We start from the raw sequence: 21314 nt of genomic DNA on the forward strand, positions 1-21314 counted from the left end.
AACTCTAGCTATGAAGGGCACTACTGCGTTGTGATTCCTGTCCCCGCAGTGTTCAGTACCTTCTGGGCTTGCTACTTTATCCGTGTTTCTGTTCTTGGGTTCTTAGCCATGTGAACATGTTTCTAGATCTCTGAGTTTTGTGGCTTTTTTTTTCCTTTTTTTTTTTTTTTTTTTTGTTTGTTTTTTTTTCCGAGACAAGATTTCTCTGTGTAGCTTTGGCTGTCCTGGACTCACTGTGTAGACCAGGCTGGCCTCGAACTCACAGAGATACACCTATCTCTGCCTCCTGAGTGCTGGGATTAAAGGTGTGCGCCACCATGCCCGGCCTGGGGCTTTTTATATATACTGGATGTGAGTTTGTCACCAGCCATCTACAGTCTGTCTGTCTCTGCTCTGTGAGCTGTCTGTCTCTACAGTCTTCTTTCCCTGCGCACGTTGGATAAGTGCTCTAAGTCGGAGTCATACTCTACTTTCTGTTGGGGACAAGCTCTCACTGAGTAGCCCAGGCTGGCCTCAAGCCTGGGATCCTCCTGCTTCAGCCTTCTGAGTGCCGGGATCTTGGAGGTGCCCTTGCTTGGTAGAGTCCACATAATCTTTTTTTTTCCTTCTCAGCAACACATTTAAGAACCTGTTGTTGATTGCACAGTTAGGAAGCGTTGGCCTTGTCCCCTGTCCTGAGTTCAGTGCCCTCAGTCCTCAGTTTATGCTAAGTGAGTCCCTGCCATGCTAGGAGCTGGGCCCAAACCCAGGCCGGTAGGAAGAGCCCAGTGGGGAGAGCCCAGTGGCCCAGCTTTGCCTGCTGGAGACATGTTTACTGCAGGGGATTGTCTGGGTGCCAGAGGGAGTTCTAGGTCAGTACTGGCTGTGCTTATTCATTTATTATAAAAAAAAAAAGCCGGGTGTGGTGGCGCACGCCTTTAATCCCAGCACTCGGGAGACAGAGGCAGGCGGATCTCTGTGAGTTCAAGGCTAGCCTGGTCTACAAAGGGAGTCCAGGACAGCCAAGGCTACACAGAGAAACCCTGTCTCGAAAAACAAAAACAAAAAAAAGCTGGTGAGATGGTTCAATGGGGAAAAGTGCTGGCCACTAAGCCTGGCGACCTGAGTCTGATCGTCGGGATGCACAGGGTTAGGCAAAGCTGACGTTGTCCTCTGACTCCTCATGTCACACACAAAATAAATACATGTAAAACAAAAGTTCTTAAAAATAGACAGGTTTTTTTGTTGTTGTTTTAAGATCAGTTTTAAATTCACAGCAAAGTAGAGCAGAAAATTCAGCTTGAGTTTTGATGAGATGGCTCAGTGGTTAAGAGTATTTTTGCTCTTTCAGAGGACCTGGGTTTTACTCCCAGCACCCACATAATAACTGCCTGCAACTCCAGCTCTAGGGGATCTGATACCTCTGGTTCCTGTGGGCGCGCGCGCGCGCACACACACACACACACACACACACACACACACACACACACACACTTAAAAATAAAGTAAAATGACTCACTTGAGATCCTACAGTCCTTTGGCCTCCCTGCCCAAGGCCGAGATGCCAAGCACTCCCCACCTTCATTCTCGCTCCTTTTCAAAACGTCGCAGGGCTGGAATCATGGCACAGCATTTCCCGTGGCTTCTGCCCTGCAGCCTTAGGGCTCGTCCACATCCTTTCTTGGAGGCTCATTTCCTTGAAATGTGTGTGGACCCAGCTTGTGTGTGCGCACCTCACCTGTGGATGAAGCTCTCTGCCTAGTGAGAGTGGCTAAGGTGGAGGCTGTGGCACAAGTCCTTCTGCAGGAGGCTTCTTTCTCCTGGAGCCCCGGTGGCTGAGTAGGTGAGGAGGACGTAGACCTCCAGACTCCCCTGCCTCCTGAGTGCTGACATGCCATGTCCTGGTCATACTGCCCAGCCGTGTGCCCTGTTTAGGCAAAGCCTGCGCACTCTGGGGCCTGGGGTCTGGGCCAGTCTTTTGACGTCTTTGCTTTACAAACCCCTGCAGGTCCAGGTGACTTTACAGGTGGCAGAGAGGTCTCCGGTCTGTGGCCGTGTGCTCTCTTCTGTTGGCCTTGGGCTCCCGGTCCTCTAGTAGCTGTCTTGTGCTGCCATCTTGTAGTTTTGTTGTCCATGCTTCCAGGGTGGTACTAGGTGAAATCAGTCTGGGCTTAGTCCAGCAAGATGTTCTGGCATGCCCCTGCACCTCACTTCCTGTCAGCCAGTGTGGAGGGCTCTGGCCACGCCCAGGCTTCAGCTGACAAGGCTGGACCCTGGGCCACATCTGCCACAGGCCTCCTAGGAAGCTTGTGGCTTTAGCCTCACCTAAAGCAATACAGAATCTGATACACATGGGGAAGCTGAGGCCCAGAATTGAGGACTTTTGACCCAGCCATGGATGAATTTTCTCCATGAGGCCCCTTTTCTATAGTTTGTGACATGTCCCATGTGGTGACTATGCTGGTGGCTGGCGGGGCAGTAAGGCCGTCGGTGTGCGTGATGACCTCTTGCTGTTATACTGTCGTGACCTCAGCTGCTTCTGCTTTCCAGACCTGGACCTTCAGCCTCCTGGCAGGAACTGGTCACCGCCAGGGTCACCATGCTGAGATGCCTCTGGGACGAGGGGTGGTCTCGGGCAGGCAGCTGAGGTTCTGGTTTTGCCTTAGCTCCAGCTAGCAACGTTGGATGAGAGCTTGGTGGAAGTGCGGACCCCATCCACATCTGCCTGGGTCCGTCTGAAGTTGTCTGGACTTGTGGCTGCAGGGTTCTGCAAGGCTGCCATTTGGGCGTGGGTTCACATGGAGATTGCCTTCCTCCTTCTGGGTCGGTCACTGCCAAGCTGCAGTTGTCCCTTGGAATGTTCTGGCTTGTAGACTGTTGTGTGTAATGTGCTGTTCTAGGAAGGGCTGGGTGAGCCCAAGCAGCTCTGGTGTGCCCATGACCCTAGGCCCCTTGACCTCTGTGAAGGACCATGGAGCCTGGGGACCTGATGCTGACAGACCTCAGTTGTCCTCTTACTCCCCGGGGGACTGCAGCCAGGGTACAGGCTGGCACAGATGTCCTGGGAGGACGCTGCTGACTGTACACTCACTGTCCACAGGACGTGGCCCAGTGGAACATTGGCAACTTGAGAACCATCCTGGATATGGTGGAGCGTGAGTGCGGTACCATCATCGAGGGCGTGAACACACCCTACCTGTACTTCGGCATGTGGAAGACCACGTTTGCCTGGCACACAGAGGACATGGACCTCTACAGCATCAACTACCTGCACTTTGGCGAGCCCAAGTCCTGGTGAGTTCTGGGGTATGAGGGATGGGGAGATCTGATGGTTGCCGAGGGGCTGCTGTGGGGTGCCTCCAGCTCAACTTTCAAGCTTGAGGGAGGTAGGCTGACCCAGGACCCTGGCCTTCTCTGTAGCAGTTATCCACATGTCCTCCTGTCACTCTGGGCAGTGAACCAAGGGCCACATCACAGGGATTGGTTCCTGTGGGACCTGGAGGCTGAGTGAGGTACCAACCAGCAGGGAGCCCAGTTATTCCCTTTGAGTACTTTGTGTCTGGCACTTGTGTGACTCCTGTGGTCTGCCTGGAGCACAAGGTGGCAACTCAGCTTCCTAGTCAGGCCCTGAATACTGGATGCTAGGGCTCTGTGCCCCTGAGTTGTCCCTGCATCGCACAGTGCGGCCCTTCTGTCCTCCACTGACAAGCACCTCCTTGAGGCCCCTGGATGTGACAGGAACACCCTACCACCAGCAGGTGTCTCCCGGGTGTGACAGGAACACTCTACCACCAGCAGGTGTCTCCCAGCTGTGACAGGAACACCTTACCAGCAGCAGGCGTCCCCCGTGTTGCTCAGCTGTAGACAGGGCTGACTGCTGAGCCTGCACCTGATGGCCGGGCCGGGCTGGACGAGAAGGTGTGACCCGAATGCTCTTGTTTCCCTTTCTGACGTTCTCTTGCCTTGTGGGTCCCAGTACTGTTCCCTTGTAGTTTCCCATAAGCTTTGTGTCTGGTTCCCTGGAGGCCTTAGAGAGCTTAGCACAGTGCTGTCTGGCATCAGAGGCTCTGCGTTCCTAGCTTGGGTCCCCTTTCTCCCACCACAGAGCTGGCTGTGAGGCATCTCCCAGTTTCTGCCTCTGACAGCCCTGCTGCCCTAGGAGGGTTCTGTGGTGATGGTGGTGATCCAGGACAGCCCCCGTTTGCTCAGTCCCCTGTACATGGGGAAGGTGACCCCCCCACAGTCCTGGGAGAAGGTCAGGGGTGTGTGGGCAGCACTTTGCAGCCCTGGATCTTAGCTGCTCTTCCTGCTGCAACAAAGTCCTCTGACAAAGGTGACTGACAGGAGGAAGGGTTTGCCCCCACCATCATGAAAGGGAGGAGCTAAGGCAGCTGGTCACATGACAGGACCAGGCTCCTCAACCAGGAGTTGTGCTGCCCACAGTAGAGTAGGTCTTCCCTCCTCTGGTAGCTCGGGCAAGATGACCCTACAGGCAGTCCTAGAGGCCTGTCTCCTGTGCTTCCAGATCCTGTCACTGTGGCTCCTGCTGGGGTGTTTGAGCTGTGCACTTGCTCCCCATTCTATAAGTTCAACATACGGGTCCCTGTCTGGAAGCCTGGTGTGTGACAGCGTCTGTGCCCTCAACCCCCAGTGTGGCCCCCAGCCTCTAGTGGCACCATCCTCTGTGTAGACCTATCCAGCCAGGCGACTCCTCTCATGATGCTCAGCTGTCACCTCTGTGGGGGGCAGCTATGGTGGCTAGTACTTGGGGCCCTGGCATCCCCTGAGAAGCAGTGTGGCAATGGTAAGGACCAATGGCAGGCTCCTCGTGGCTGCATTGTCCTGTAGGGCCAGTTAACATCCGTCGATCCAGACTGAGCCCACAGCCCTTCTGCTCCAAGTCCCCATATGCACACAACAGTGGCCTGTGTGAGCAGGTGTGGGTGAGTGTATTTGTGTGTGAGATGTGTTGGGACAAGGTGGCCAGGGCCCAAGTCCCACCTCTGGCGGCCACTAGATGGCGCTCCCGCCCGCCTGACAGAGGAAGCCATTCCCTGCTCCCACCCCATTCTAGCTACTCCTGCTATCACGGGTTCCTTGGCTGCGCTTTTCCTTGTGTTAAGGATGTGGGGGAGACAGTCCCACTTTCTCACTCAGAAAATGTGAGTAAAGAATAAAAAAGACTGCAGGCCAGCCGGGGATTGCACGGTGAGACTACAACTCAACCAAAAAGAAAGAAAGAAACAAACAAACCAGGCCAGCCCCTGCTTGAGGCTGATTGGGATGAGACCCAGCAGCACCGCAGCTTGTCTGGGGCACTCAGGAGATGACTGCTACTCAGAGCTGCCAGGGACTATCAGAGTGGCCAGTGAGGCCAGAGAGATGGGCTAGTGAGCCAGCTGTGGGCCTGGGGGACCACCTCACAGGGGAAGTGAGAGCCATGTTGTCTGAGGGTGCCAGGCTGTACATGGCCTCATGGCCTTGCAGCTGGTGAGACATGGGGCCACACAGAGAGCTGTCTGTGGCAGGGACCCACACAGTGGGCCACTGGTTGCTTGGTTTGCCCTCCTTTACCGCCCTCCCTTCTCGCATACTGGGTGTAGGTCCAGCCATCCCACTTCCTTTATCCTGCCTGTGGCTGGGGGTGGCCGTTAGGGCTAGTGGTGAACACAATGGCCCCTTGTTTGGAAAAGAAAGCTTTGGCAGAGCCCAGCCCTGGTCTTGGTGAGGGAGGCCCTGGCACCCATGAACAGGGGCCTCCTACTATGAACATCTACTTTTTCGCCCCTCGCACAGCAGGGAGGGGCTTACTGTGCTTTCTGTCGCTGTGGTAAAGGCCGCAACCCGAAGGCTCACTTGGTTTATCCGTCCCAGTGGCACTTCATCATGGAGGGGAGTCAGGGCAGCAGCTGAAGCAGAGACTTCTGAGGGGTGCTGCTTACTGGCTACTCCTTAGGGCTTACCCAGCCTGCTTTCTTATAGCACCCAGGACCACTGGCCCAGGCCCCCGCCACCCCTCAGTCAGTGAGCTAGGACCTCTCATGTCAGTCATAATAAAAACACGGCCCTACAGGCCAGTAGGCTTTTTCTAGGGGCTCTAGGTTTGTCAAACTGATAGCTGAAGCTAACTGTGACAGTATGGGACCTGCATGTCCTTGAGAACACACAGATCCAGTGTGTGCTTGACTTGGGTTCTCCCCACCAGGCTTTGGGCCCCAGAAAGATAGGATCCCGGTTGTGCCTCTACTAGAGTCGGCGCCACACCAGGGCCTGGTCCCTGGTGTGCCATTGAAATTGTCTCATTTTCCCTTTTGGACATTTGGGTGCTGCTCGCTGGATGCTCTGTTTTGTTTTGTTTTGAGACAGGGTTTCTCTGTGTCCTGGACTCACTATGTACACCGTGCTGGCTTTGAACTCACAAAGATCTTTCTGCCTCTGCTTCCTGAGTGCTGGGATTAAAGGCGTGCACCATCACGCCTAGCGGGGGTGTGTTAAGCTAAGCCCTTCTGTCTCCCTCTGTTGTGTAACAAGACTTTCCTAAAAAGAAACACATCCACTCTGCCCAGGTGGAGAGCCTACGACATAGCCTAATGTGGGCACCACCGAAGCCCCGCATAGTTCCCTGAGACTTACTGGGCTCCTGACAGGCAAGTGAGTGAGGGGTCACAGACAGGAGCAGAAATGACTCATAGCACTGTGCTCCTTTTTTTACTACTCTCCTTTCTCACACAGTGAGTGAAGGTCTGGCCATTCCCCCCTCCTTGTATCCTGCCTGTGGCTGGGGGAGGCCATCAGGGCCAGTGACAATGGTCACTTCAGAGAAAGAAAGTTCTGGTGGAGCCTGGCCTTGGTCTTGGTGAGGAAAGCATGAGTGACAGCTCAGAAAGCTGGGGACCTGGAGCTCAGTGCACAGCCTGCAGGTAGGAGAGCATCCTTTCAGATGCCTCAGTCTGAGCCTCTTCCAGGCAGATTGGCTTTGTGAGCTCAGCTTTTATTACTCACTCTGGCAGGGAGGGACCTCAAGAAACTGGTTGATTTCAGGGACTTCCTGAGCTGTTTTGAGTAGCTTACTTTCCTGTTTAAAGAGCTTCCCTGCAAAACAGAATGCTTTAATCTTAGAACGTTCCCCTGTCAGAGCCTCCGGTGCAGCCTGTGTATTGTGTTTTGGTTCAGCACCATACTGGGTTTGGGTGAATGAGGATATCTGCAGGTCCCAGTATTTTCTGGAGTTTCTGTGTATCTGTTATTGGTTTGGCTGGTGTGATCCAGGGCCAAAAGACTTTGAAGACCTGCACTGCGGTCTCTGGAGGAGTGGGCACACTGTGCAGCAGAGCTCTGTGGGGAAGTGAGGAGGCCTGTGCTTGCAGGTCTCCTGGTTGCACCTCCCCTCCTCCCTGTGTAATCTCCTATGGCTACTGGTTAGTCAAACCTTTGGCCTAGCCTAGAGAAGGTCATCTGCATCACCTTCTAAGGCCCCAGAGGACAGTTGGACCTGTTGGAGAGCTGCCCAGGCTTGGCTCTGTGCCAGCTGGTACATTACTGGCTTCTGAGTACCGTACAGCCTCTATCCTAGGGAGCAAAGGTGGCCCCTGTGCCTCACTCTAGGCTTGACTCCCCGCACAGCTGCCAGAATGGCTCCTTTCAGCTGTCAGCTGGGCCACCAGGTCGCTCTGATGATCAAGCCAGTAGGAGGCAGCTCAGCTTGCAATGCTTGTTTCTCATCTGCCTCTTATCACTGAGCCCTCCCCTGTCCTGTCTCCACTGTGTGACAGATACCTGTGAAGTGGATGCTCTCCACTTCCCAGCATGGCCTGCAGCACTTCGGAGAGAGCAGGTGCCTTACCATGTCTAAATTGGACTGATTCCTTGTGGAAGGCTCTGGGCTGCTGCTGTCCCCAGCTTTGACCTGAAGCCAGTGACCATAATGGCCTCTTGGTGTGGGGACACCACCAGGCATGGGGGTGGGGGCTCCTCCCTGGTACCTGCTCTGCCACTCGGTCTTCTCTAAAGCACCTGGTCTTGGTGCTTGTCCCCAGCTGTCCTAGGGGACAGAGCTCTTTGCAGAAGGAACCTCCTCCAAGGATGACAGTTGTCCCAGTAGCTGCCCTGTGCTGGTAGAAACTACCAGCAAGCTCTGTGGCTGTGTTGCTGGTGCACCAAGTATGGATGTGGCAGGAAGGGATCTTTCTCCATCCAGTCCACATCTCGATGGCGACCTTGACCTCTCTGTCCCAGGGATGCAACCTGGTCCATGCCTTGTCCTGTCTCAGACACTGTAAGCATGTGAGGCGAAAAGTCAGTCCATGGGCTACTGTGTGTTCTCCCCCCTCAGGACTACTAGAAACCAGGGGACCCCAAAAATGGCATGGTGACCGAGAGCCAGCCGGGGTGCTCTCCAGCTGGCATCAAAGCTCTGCCCTGCAAGGCTGGCACTCCAGCCAGCATAACCACTTGGTCCAGATACACCGAAGCTAGCAAAGGACAGCTGTGTTATCCCTGGCCTGGTGCCTCTGCAGCCTCCTTATTGGACCCTTGGCCTTGCTCTGGCCACAGCCGCTCTGTCACCCCAAATGCCATGGCTCTGGCTGTCTGCTTATTGAGATTGTGCTATACATCTCAGCCACGGCTGGAGCCCGAGAGTTAACTGAGGCTGGTGGCATGCCTGAGTTTGAACTGGGGCATTGGGGCCCCTGGCACAGCAAGATTAGCCCTGTGTCATTAGCCACCACGGCGCTCTGATGATGACAGGCCATTTCAGGGAATCTGGTGCACACGGCAGGGTGCAGCTCTGAGTCACAGGCTGTGCCCATTAGCTCGATGAGCCGTCCTGCTCTGTGTCCTTTCCACAGCTGGGCCCTGCCAAAGGCAGCTATGGCAGGCCCTGTCCTGCAGCTGTGTCCCCAGGATCTGAGGGTCAGAGCAGCCAGGAGACTATGTGCATGTTGGGGTTCACTCAGGGCCTCAACAGACTCTGTCCCTGCCTTTCTGTCATCACGTAGAGTTTCCTTCTGGGATGCAGAGCTCAGTAAGCAGTGCTGAGCAGAAAGCTGTCTGTATTCTTTGCCTAAGACAGCCATTAACCTGCAGTTGGTTGTGGGGACACCCCTGCCTCCATTTGGGGAGTTGGAATTGAGCTGGGCTCTTGGGCCAGCTGGTGAGCTAGGTGGGAGGTGACCTATGGATTTGTCTCTTTGGTTTCTATATGGCCCACTTTTTTGGTTGGAGAGGTTCCTCTCCCTTCCTCTCCCTCCTCCCCCTCTCTGCCCCCTCCTTCATGCCCTCATGCTCATCCTCCCTCTTCCCATTCCTGCCTCCTTTGCCTAATGGTGCAGGTGGCTCTTTTGATAATAACTGGCACTGTAGCTTACTCGTGAGTGACTCCTGCCTCCCAGAGCCTGGCTGCTGTGGATCCTGGCTGGCATGGACCATGCCCTGTGTAGATTCCTCAGTGTCCTCTTGGCGCCTGAACTCCATCCAGAGTTGTCAATGTCCTCAGCTCCTCTTGGCCGGCCTGTCCTCTGACTTCCAACTTCCCTTCTGCTTGATGGCCTTGTTCATGTGGGGCGTAGTGTCCTGTGGCCACCGCCATCGTAGGCTAGTCCTGCTGATGTTAACTTTGTGTGGCTCAGGTTGTCTGCCGAGTGTCTTCTCCCGACAGGGCATTCTTTACTGTCCCCCACACTGAACTCTGAGGTGAAATGAACTCTGTACAATGAAATATTTTAATTATCAGAGAAGGCAAGAGAGGAAGCAGTAGGGTGGCCCTGTGCCAGGCTGGCCGCTGGGCCCAGTGCTGTGCTGACGTGTGCGCCTCTCTTGTCAGGGCTCCTGGGTCCTTCCCTTCTTCCTGGAGAGGAATCACAGAGGGAGCATTTGCCTGTGGCTCCATGGCTCAGGACTGGGAGTGTTTGGGCCCTTCAAGCTCTCCAGGTGGCCTACGGCAAGCCCTTCAGGCTGCGTGGGACGCCCTTGCTCTCTACAGCTTTGACCTTGGAGGGGCTATCCCCGGCCAGGCTCACCCCAGAGTCACTCAGGTTTTTTCAGATGACCTGTGTATTTTTATTTTATCTGCATGTGTGTTTATGAGGATGTTGGATCCCCTGGAACTGGAGTGGGCTGCTGTATGGGTGCTAGCAGTTGAACCTCGGTTGTTTGGAAGAGCAGCCAGCGCTCTTGACTACTGGGCCATCTCTCTAGCCTGAGTCACTTACTAATTTTGCAGGCTCCAGACATGCTATGGAACCTACTCTTGTCTTCCTGTGGGACAGAGGACACATTGTCTCGGGGCCTAGGTGTGTGTGCGTGTACAGTCTCCCATGTGTGGACTAGAGCGCTCTGCAGCAGCCCGTATCCTTCCCTTTGCCCCTCTGTACACCGTGCTGCAGTCCTGCCTTTGAAGACTTAAGCTGCCCATCCCAACCCCCTTCTTGGTTTTTCAAGACAGAGTTTCTCTGTGTGTAGCCCTGGCTGTCCAGGACTTGCTTTGTAGACCAAGTTGGCTTCAAACTCACAACGATCTACCTGCCTCTGCCTCCTGGAGTGCTGGGCATAAAGGTGTGCGTCATCACACCTAGCTAAGTTAAGCGCCACACATCTGCCCCTGGGCTGCATGGCCTAGCAAGGGCCTTTTTTTTGGTTTTGTTTTGTTTTTTGGTTTTTTGAGACAGGGTTTCTCTGTGTAGCCTTGGCTGTCCTGGACTTACTTTGTACACCAGGCTGGCCTCGAACTCACAGCGATCCGCCTGCCTCTGCCTCCTGGAGTGCTGGGATTAAAGGCGTGCGCCACCACGCCCAGCTGCAAGGGCCATTTTTTTTAACTTTGTATAAACAGGCCAATCTTGTCTCTACCCGTGTGTAAGAGCTGGCTCTGTCGCACCTTCCTCCTGGGAACTCACCTTTTCAGGGCTGTATTGGTGTCTGCTGATGGCCATTGGGATGCTCCTGCAGAGCCTACTACATAGGACCTGCCACATTCACACCTGCTGTAGGTTGAGGGATCTCACTTGGCTTGTGAGCCTCTCAGAAAACACTGTCCTTGCTCCTCAGAGCTTGGAAGGGCTTTTGTCCCTGCCAGTTTCCCATCTTCCCCACTAGGGGCAGCACCTGTTGACTCAGCATTAGCTTCAGGCTGGTAATGGGGGATGGGTTGCCCACACTGCCTAAGGGCAAGCTCACAGCCCTAACCCTGCTCCTTGCCCTCCACCTGGACCCCTGCAGAGTTGTCAGGGGTGAATGTCAGCACTCACTTGCCTGGCCCAGCTGGCTTGAGGCAGTCAGGTCACTGCAGAGCTGTCTGTACCTACTCTGTGTCTGTTACCATATGGAAGAGCTCAGAGTATGAACTCTAGGCCTTGGATTCCCCCAAGAGTATAGGCAGGGAAACGGGGCCTCTGCTGGAAGATTGGGTTGGGTCAGGAATGAGGAGCCCTTACAGTACAGAATGCCTTCCAGGAAGGTTCCAGTGTGTGTGTGTGTGTGTGTATCCGCGCGCGCGTGCGTGTTTGAGGGAGGGGGTTCTGGAACCCACTGGCTTGTCCCAGCCTCTCTGGCCAGGTCTGGCAGCAGCAGATGGCCCTGCATTGTTTCAGAGTCAGGTGCAGGAGACCACAGAGTCTCTGTGCTAAGAATGCCCCTAGTCTAGCTGAAGCTGGCTAGGTGTGTTGCAAGGCCCCTCCAGAGGCATCGTGTGCATGTTCAGTGGGGCTGTGCGTCTACAGAGCTGGCCCTGTGGCTAAAAAGAAAGTAGGACACCAGTGCCGACTGTGGTGTCAACAGTGCCCCCAGACATTGTGTTGCATACGTAGGGAGGAGAGTTCCTTTGATGGGCCACTAACAATAACCCCAGCTTGGGTCTGCACTAGATTCACCCCAGAGAGACCTAGGTGATGACAGGCCTGGTGCCCATGCTGCCTGCCATGTCAGCCACAGTATGTGTCCTACATGTCCCAGGAGTGTCCCTCCTGTCTCCATCTGTGCCCTCTTCGTCCTGAGCAGTCCTGACTCCCAGAGGACCAATCCTTTATCCTTTGTCTTCAGTATTCGGGCTGAGTCCCGTCCCTGGCTTAGGACACTGCTAATGCAGGCTTACTGCATGGGGCTGTGTAGTCTAGGCTGATGACTGCGTATGCGACTCCTGGCTGTTTGAGCCATGGGACAGGGGACTTGGAAGCCTCTGCATGTGCACAACTCAAAGTCCCAAATGGTGCTGTGTCTGCACCTCACCCATGCTTGCATGCCAGGCCCCTTGCTAGCTCTGCACCATACTAGGACCCACTTCTCTGACTGTCACCTGTGAATATGTCCCAGAGTAGGTGTCATCCAACATAGGCCCACAGGTGATTGTATAGGTTTTGGTCTTTGTCCTGTACTAAAAATCCGTGGGTGGGATGAGCCCTGTACCTCTGTTGAGCATGCATCCACTGCCTTAGCTGAGATGGGACAAAAATGTGCCAGTGCCCAGCCTCCTCCCCAGGCCTTCAGACACTGTTTCCCCACGCCACCAGCTTCCCTGTGGGTGGTTGTCCCATCTCTAGGTCTCTGTGTTCTCTGAGCCAGCTCTCTTGATCCCCTGTGTGTTTCAATAAAAATGTCATTACTAGAAGCCATTGACACTGCTGGTGTGTGACACCAAATTCTACCGCCTATTGTCCCAGAAAACGATCCATTAGCGATAAAGCCAGCGGCTCAATCGTCTCCTCCCTGGGAGCAGCCTCCCCCTTTCCGGCTGCTGCTATCTTCTCTGGCTGTGTCTGTCCCACCTGTGCAGGCGGGCGGTAAGAGATGGGATTCCCTGGTGGAAAGGGGCTGGCCTCACTCAGTGTCTGCCAGGCCAGGTGGTTCCTCCTTGAGGCTGCTCCTTTTAGATCAGGTGAAATAACCCCCTTTTTGCAGTAATGGTCAAACTGGGGTTCACAGAAGCCTGTTCCCTCATGGAACTGCCTCCAGCCCCCAGGTGCCTTTCCCATGTGTGTCACGTCCTCCGAGGCCTCCTCTCCATTTGGTGGGCAGTGTGGATTTTGACAGTCTGTTTGCCAGTCTGCCTACACCCAGATTCCTGAGTTCAAGGGCTCCTTGAACACCTATCTGTCTAGGCTTTACTCTGACCTGTGGGGTCTTTCCTTTTTGTAACTCAGCTGCCCTGACCTCCTGTTGGGTCACATCAGGATGTCCCTTGAGCTCACTGTCTAAGGTCTCTTGGGCTGTTGGAGTCACCCTTTTCTGCTTTTGCCAGTGTGTGACCACAGGCCTTAAGGACCTTGGGGGAGGGTGTGTGTCTACCACTCTTGTCTACATTTCTGTTGTTGGGGACACAGAGGACAGGTGACCCTTAGACTCCACGAAGCATTGGCTTACTTCTGAGGTCCTAGTTGCAGATCTGGGTGTTCTCCAGCAGTGCTGTGCTCTCTGAGCCCCTTCTAGTGTTGAGGGTCTGCATGCGCTGTTTCATGGCTCAGTTCTGCAGGGCGCTGATAGCTCTCAGCCTGCTTTCTGGTTGTCTCTCTAGCTCCTGTCTCATTCCTGGTGTGTTTCATTGGCTAGCATCTCCAGTGGGGAGCTGTGATGGGTTGCTCACTTTGCTCCCATTGATAACCTTTTCAGTGTCGTCCTTTTACTATTATAGGAACACTTGGGGACACAATCCTTCCTGTCTAAAGGCTTTTTTTTTTAAAGTATTTGTTTCTTTGTTGTTGTTATTTATTTATTATGTATATAGTGCACATCAGATGTTGTGAGGCACCATGTAGTTGCTGGGAATTAAACTCAGGACCTCTGGAAGAGCAGTCAGTGCTCTTAACCGCTGAGCCATCTCTCCAGCCCTGTCCAAAGGCTTTTATGTGGAGTGGTTTGGTGTTTTGTTTGGTTTTGAGATATGGTCTCTATATAGCCTGGAACTTACTGCGTAACCCAGGCTGGCCTCCATCTCACAGAGGTCCTCCTGCCTCTGCCTCTGGAGGGACAGGTTTAGCATATGCCAACTCACCTGACTGGATGGGTGTTTTGTGTGGGTTTTCTGTCTGGAGCAGTTTTCTAGGCAGTCCTGGGGGTCAGTTCTCTGGTCTGATTCCTTACTGTGGGGGCTGGCCTATCACTTTACATGCACCTGTGGGCAATATGGTTTTCTGTTTGCCCTTCCTTTCTCTTCCACTAAGAAATCTCGATCAGCACCCCAAAGGCAGTAGGTAACACCGGCTTACCCTGAGCCACAGCCTGTGGGCAGGTGGCTCTGTGTCTCTAGTGGTAACTGTGTAGAGGACTCCCAGGAAAATGTCCAGGGCCAGGGCCTTTTCCAGAGGGAGGCCCATGACCTGGCGCCTGCTTCTGTGATGGGCCCAGGCCATTTGAGGTACTGTCTGCAGCGGCTGATGCACTAACCTCATCCTCAGAGCCGAGCTGTTTAAACAGCCTTCCTAAGGGGAAACATCACACCCATCCTAGGGTACTGTGTATAGGAGCCACATAAGGACTTGATGTGTCATCTTGTGCTCATCAGATATGTCTCCACTGTCTTGGCCTTTGAGCCTCATGGCCCAATCCTGGACTGCTTCCACCAGGGCCTGGGTAGCTACAAGCTCATGGCGAAGGAAGGCCATTGTGCTGGGCTGTGTGGACCCCAGCACAGGAGTTGCTCTGCTGTTCTTAGCCCAGGGGGCTTTGTGTCTGAGGGTGGCCATGACAAGGTGGCTCTTAGGGCTCTGGAGAGCCACTGCAGTCAAATCTACAATAACATCCTGCCCCCTCCTGTGTGTGTGTGTGTGTGTGTGTGTGTGTGTGTGTGTGTGTGTGTTTTCTTGCCAGGGACTTTCACATGGCACTGGTCTTGGCCTCTGGCAGGATGAGGAGAGGGCCCTGTCCCCTCTTTAGGTCTGTGCGAATTGCCCTCTCCTGCCTAGCACTGCACAGGCATTATGGGATCATCTTTCTCATCCTCAGCAGTGGGTGCTTTTCAGGGCTCCTGCAGCACCAGCTGCTTGGCACTTGGCCTCAGTGTCATCATAGCCATGAGCTCAGGCAGAAGATGGTCTCCAGTTCCCAGCTCCAAGCCACACGGGGGACTGAGCACGATGGTCTCCAGCGGGGCCTTGGAGCTTGAGGCTCAGATGGGTAAAGGTCTGAGAAGGCAGCTGGCCTGTGGGAGCCAGACAGAGGCTGCCAAGGTTGAAGGCTTGGAGCACGTTAGGACAGCTGGGATACACAGCCTGTGCCTCACTGTCACCTGCTTGACAGGCTTCCGTGTGGCTTGCTCCCACCAAGCCTGTGTGCCCCTTCCTGACACAGTCATTTAGTTTTTAACTGGCGAGGCTTTTGCTTATTTATTTTCATTGTTCTTGATAATAATTCTGAGCCATTAGAGGGGAAAATTATATTCAGAAACGCTGTTTCTTGCTTTATTTGTTTGATGATTTAGAGCGATAGAGAGCAGCACATACGCTGGCTTTTATAGTCTGGTAATTATTCACATCCATCAGCCCTTCCGGGGTATAAACAGAACACCGAGGAAATTGCACTATTAATAGCGGCCTCCTCCATGGGCAGGAGGCAGGCGGGAGGGCAGGAAGAGAGACCGGTGTGTCCACAGAGGCCTCTTCATCCTATTGCACCAGGGTTCAGCTGGCTCTGCCGCCCACAGGGCTGAAGACCCCTGGCACCCGAGGCCTTGAAACTCCTTCCTCCTACTTGAAACCTGTACTGTCCCTTTGGGGCCGTGTTCCCCAGACGGTCCTAGGCTGCTCAACACTATAAACCCCAGTTTACATCCCCAGCCTCATGTTGAAGCACTTGGTGCTCCTATGTCCCCAGTTTGCCCCATCCCAGCTTTCCCCTGTGGGTCTCCTACTCCCCCCACATGGCTCGCTCAGTCATTCTCCAGGGTCAGTCAGCTGTGTGGTCTGGATTCGGCGATGTAGCCATTAGAGTCCTGACTGTGGTAGTTACACACAGGGATGAGTTACTCTTCTTGTCCCTGGCATGGGTTTGTGGGCTCAGCTTTGTTTGGGGGAGCCAGATCTTGTCCTTCCTGGAGACCCCACCTATTGCTTCCTTCTAGAACCTTCTATCCAAACTCACCCTTAGTCAGTGCTTGTTTCTCATCTCTTCATGAACCACTAAAGTGTGGGAGAGTGGCCGTGACCAGCACAACTCTCTCAGGACTGTGTCTGGAGTAGTTCACCCTTTCCCAGAAGCCTCTGGTCCCCTCCTCTATACCTGAGTTTGTCTCCCAGAGGGTCCCTCAGCACCATGCCTCCCATGAAGGTATAGAGCTGCTGTCTCCCCCTGGCCAGTGCAGAGTCCTTGGTATGGTTGCTAGGGAGACCAAATCCATGAAGCATGCTGGAGACAGAGGACAGTGCTGTCTCTGCTGTAGATCTCCGGGAAGTACTTTGTGGATAGCAGAGGCTTTAGAACATGAAGGGGAGTCCCAGGGGATGGTGGGACCATTCAGAAGTCTGTAGTCTGCCTGACATGTGGTCTCTGGTCTATGTATAATTGGAGGAGCTGGCTAAACCTTAGCACCCCAGGGCCTTGAGTGGCCTGCTCGGTGCCCATCTTGAAGGCTTTTCATAGCCCCTGAAGGGTCCTCCTGGGCCCTGTACACAGCCAGGGCAGCCCAGTGTCCACACAGAGCCCAGCCAGCCAGAAGCTTCTTTGCCATCCTGAAGCACCCCAGGATGTCTTGGGATGGGTAGCTTGGCTTGGTCTAGGCAGGTATAGATTTTTCAGTTATTTCTGGGGACAAGGACAGTCCTAGAGGAGCAGGGGCAAGGCACATGGGGCCTACTGAGCACATGAGGTGTGTGTGTGTGTGTGTGTGTGTGTGTGTGTGTGTGTGTGTATGTGTGTATGTGTGTGTCTGTGTGTCTGTGTCTGTGTGTGTGTGTGTCTGTGTCTGTGTGCACGCGCATGTGTGTGTGTGTGTCTGTGTGTACATTGGTATAGTTGTGCAGTGATCAGAGTTGACACACAAGAGAGCCTGGAGCAGTCTGCAACAGTAGCCACTGCCCAGGACCCGTGTGGGTGCTGTCTGAGCACAGTCACCATGGTGTGGCAAGTTGGTGCTGGAGAGAGGTTGACCTCATGGTGAGGCACCTGCCTTGGCTGAAGCTTGGAGATGGAGTCCTGGGGTGGAGAGGTGGCTCGTGATCCTCTGCAGTTCTGTTGCACGGGTCCCAGCCTGCGCTGCGAGTCAGTGATGTCTAAGCATGGGGCAGGCCTCCAACGAAGGCTTAGTTCTCATGGGTGTAGGCTCTGCTCTGGGATCCCTACAGAATCCATGGGAAGGTTGGCTGTGGCTACCCAGAGCTGTCCTTCAAGATGGGGCTAGTCACCTTGGCTTCTACAGTCTCCTCCAGGCTCAGTGCTGGGCCCTCACCCTGGTTTCCTCTGCCTGGAAATGAAGGTCCTCATTGGCCATGGCCTTCGGGTGGGTGGTGGGTGAGCACAGTCTCTGGCCTCATGTGGCTGCAGCAAAACACAGAGGTTCTCAGCCCACTGCTCCTTGCCACGTGTCCACAGGCTCATCTCCCCAGGGCCACCCTTCTGCACCCCTGGCCAGCGGCCTGCAGGCTGCACTTCCCGATAACACCAGGCGTGTTCCAATGTATTAAACTTCCAGCAGCCACCAGATTCAATTAATCTTATCTTTACAACTCCCAATTACAGGCACTAATTAAGTGGAAGGCGCTGTGGACTGGGGATGCCGCCATTCATCATTGTGGCCAGAGCTGGGAATTGGTTCCTTTCAGGCCTCGGGTGTCTTCCCAGAAGCCTGCCCGCCCTGCCCCCACCCCTATTCTGGGGGCCCCTGGCCTCCGTCTCGGTACTTTGAGCTGTGAGGAACTCAGCATCACTGCCTGAATGAAAAGAGACTGTGGAAGGAAGCTAACCTCAGCTTGTGCAGACACGGAAACTCTGGAGTAACCCTGGAGCTGAGGGTGCCCAGGTTTTCTTGGACAGGAGTCCTAGAGGCACCTGGAAGTTGCTTATCATGTCCTCTGTAGGTCTGATGACTCCCACCACCTTTATAGTTAACTGAAAAACTCCTCAGTTCTAGGCTGTTCTGGCCTGATGGCTCCTACATCCTTTTTCTTTTTTTTCCTTTTTCTTTTTTCTTTTTTTGCCTCTGGGCCCTGCAGGGTGCTGAGCTACCCCCTCCCCCTTCCTGTTCCACTCCAGGAGCTGCCCCAGTGTGACAGGCATCATGTTCACTGTTGAGTGTGTGATTCCCTGCCTTAGGGTTTGGTGGTGACAGCCCTGTCTGCTGTCTGTGGGTGTGGACTGCGTTGGCCAAAGGTCCTTAGCTCTGATGTGCCCCCTTCTCTCATAGGTACGCCATCCCACCGGAGCACGGCAAGCGCCTGGAGCGCCTGGCCATAGGTAGGTATCTGAGCCCCTGCTCAGCCCAGGTGGGACAGGGACAAAGATGAGATGGGCAGGTGGCCTATGCAGGTGAATCTTACAGTGCCTGTCTCCTGGTCCTCCCCTGATGCAACATGACCACTTTTTACCCATCCTTCTGGGCCCTCTCCTTGGGGTGATGGCAGAGCTTTGGGTGCTGGCTGTCAGAAAGGAACCAAGCAGCCAGGCTCAGGTAGCAGAGAGGTCCCAGCTAGAGGCACTGGGCAGGTATAGTGGGCTGAGTGACAGCATGCCGTACGTAGCCTGGCTCTCTGAGGTCAGTAGGAGTGCAGCTCAGTCTTCCATCAGTGACACTCATCCTCAGATAGGGGCACAGCAAGCTCTGTCAGCAGCCCTGGTCACCATAGGCCATGCCTTGCTTCAGTACTGGGTTTCACTTGTACCCTAGGCTGGTGGGGAGCTCACCATCCTCCTGCCTGGGTCTAGGATGTCTGAACAGTGTGTGTCACCATACCCAGCTGTCCCTTTCTCTCACACACTCTGCTTGGGATGGGACTGAGGGCCTCATGCGTGCTAGGCAGGCTCCCTGCTGCTGAGCATTCCAAGCCATTTGGCCTTTCTTTTGTTGGCTCTTTGAGACAGGGTTTAGCCAAGTTTTCCAGGCCAGTTTTAAACTCATTTTGCAACCCAGGCTGGCCTCGAACTCCTGCCTCAGCCTCCAAGTGCTGGGACGACAGACCTGTGCCACCATGCCCAGTTCACCTGTTCCTTTGTCAGGTGTAAGTTTGAATGTGGGAGCCTAGAGACGCACACATTGAGAGCATCTTGAGTCCTGACTACCTGAAAGGGCTGTCTGTCCTCTTTCATCCCTAGAGCAGCCCTGACACATGTCCCATCTCCCGGTAGCCAGGAGGGTCAGTTTAGGGCTGTCAGGACCAAGAGGGACTGACTAGTCACACAGCTTCTGAGGGCCTTGGTGGTCAGTTGGGTCTACAGCAACTCTGGCCTTTCCTATCAATTGCTCCTCAGCTGTATAACCCCTCAGGAAAGCTAAGCCAGGTCCTGCAGGGCCCAGCTACTGGAAACCTGCTGCTGTAGACATCACCCTAGACATCTCCCACTGCGTGTTTACAGTATGCACTTGAGCCTGGCTGCTAAGGCAGTGCTGGCTGCTAAACCAGCATCCCAGTCCCACTGTGCCTACCCGCAACCTCAGTAGCTATAAACAGCCTAGATGATGCCTCCACAACTCAGATCCTAAGGCCACAGGCATGGTAGAGCATCCTGGGAGTCCTGCAACCCCACCATGCCAGCGTCAGAGGCTCTGTATCTATCTGCCCTCCATCCCCTTTTCCTAGTCTGTTTCTGCCTCTCCCTTCCTGTCTCCCTCTGAAGAGGGCCCATGAGGACACTGAGCCCAGGGTGATCCGGGATGCCCCGCAGCTTAGTGAGCCATCTGCAGACTCTCTTCTGCCCTTGAAATGACACCACAGGTCCTGGGGGGTTAGACTGTGGACACCTTGTGGGTACCCTGAGTGATCTGGTATCATTTATAAAACACAGGAAATTCTCTTCAGCTATCTGGCCCCTACTAACAGTGTCTCCTCCCTGTACATGAGGCGGGCCGTTCAGTGAGCCAGGCTCAGGTGGGTCTTCCTCTGTGGCCTCTGGAGACAGTGAGGCTGGCCTCTGAGTGACAGGAGAGGCATGGCCAGGCTCAGTGCCCTCCAGTAGCCACATCTCCATTCTCAGGAACAGCAGGGGACGTAGGTGGCAGGTGGCCTCTTAGAAGGTGTGTGCAGAAGCTAGAGGAGGGAGAGCCAGCTGCAGGATTTGAGTTCTGAATCTCCAGAGTGGCTGCTTCAAACATCTGGCCTGCAGGCCGTGGTGGTGCATGCTTTTAATCCCAGCACTCAGGGGGCAGAGGCGGGTGGATCTCTGCGTTTAAGGTCCTCCTGGTCTACACAGTGAGTTCCAGGCTAGCTAGGACCACATAGTGAGACCCTGCCTCCAAGAAAGAGTAAAGAACAACCCACCCTGTCCACACAGTTCCCGCCAGGGTGAAGAAGCCCCCAAACCAGAGGAAGGACTGAGCAGTCTGTTTAGGGGAGAGCGGGGCTAGAGCAGGAAGGGAGGCAGGGTGCGTGACACAGCAGTGCCTGCAGGAGGCCACATGAAGCTCCCCTACAGCTCTGGTCTTGGCAGCCCTGAGACTTTCTTTGGGCATGCGCCACTGATGCCACCCACGGCAGAGCCGGGTGGAGAGGGCTCACGGTTAGCACAGAGAATGAATAGCTGAGCCGTAAATGGGCTTATGGGGAGAAGCACCCGCGGGAGAGCACTAATGTGGGGGCGCTAATCACTTCAGATGCGAGCCTTTATTAGGGCCCTAATGAGAGCCACTTAAGCCGTGCATTAAAAGGGGGACGTGCCGCTGGCAGCAGCAGTCATAATTTTAACCAAGGCGCTTTTAGCACCAAGGAGGGAAAGTTGAGGACTCGGCCTTCATCCCCTTTGGAGCCTGCTCTTTCAGCTGAGCCTCCTGCCAGCAGCCAGGGCCTCCACGCCCTGCTCTCCATGTGCCCCGTGCACATGTCTGTGGGTGTACACACACATGAACATGTGCTTTTGAAGTAGACATGCTGGCCTGGAGGGAGGGCAATTGTGTGGGATTATGGAAGGGTCCTTAGACTGAGGCTGTGGGTCAGTTTTGCTGTAACCTGCTTTGCCCACAGCAGACTTCTGTGACCCTCACTGTGGTGGGTGATGGTGTGCAGGTTCCACGGGATCCATGGGACAGTGTTGTGTGGTGAGCAGCTAGTCTAGGAACTGCGTGTGCCCTGCCTCAGTTACTCTCTGCGTGCCTGTCTCGGGTGCTGTAGTACTGCTGCTTCTGAGGTGCTATGGCTGAGCCCCAGCCTGCCCTGGGCTTCTGAAGGACGATCAGAAGAGCTGTGGTCCTCCAGGAGCCTGGGATTCCA

The 21314-nt window shown here is 54.6% G+C and overlaps 1 protein-coding gene across 3 annotated transcripts in view; it reads left to right on the plus strand.

Moving 5' to 3' along the window:
• KDM4B (lysine demethylase 4B) overlaps positions 1 to 21314 on the plus strand; it is an 82751-nt gene that overhangs the window by 29580 nt on the left and 31857 nt on the right. For all 3 annotated transcript variants that reach the window (XM_084794345.1, XM_084794346.1, XM_084794347.1), the window contains exons 6-7: positions 3080 to 3273; positions 18302 to 18351. In XM_084794345.1, coding sequence (XP_084650471.1) covers positions 3080 to 3273; positions 18302 to 18351 — 244 coding nt within the window. The remainder of the gene's footprint in view (positions 1 to 3079; positions 3274 to 18301; positions 18352 to 21314) is intronic.

This window comes from Acomys minous, assembly GCF_964271855.1.
Source record: "Acomys minous genome assembly, chromosome: 9".
NCBI lineage: Eukaryota > Metazoa > Chordata > Mammalia > Rodentia > Muridae > Acomys > Acomys minous.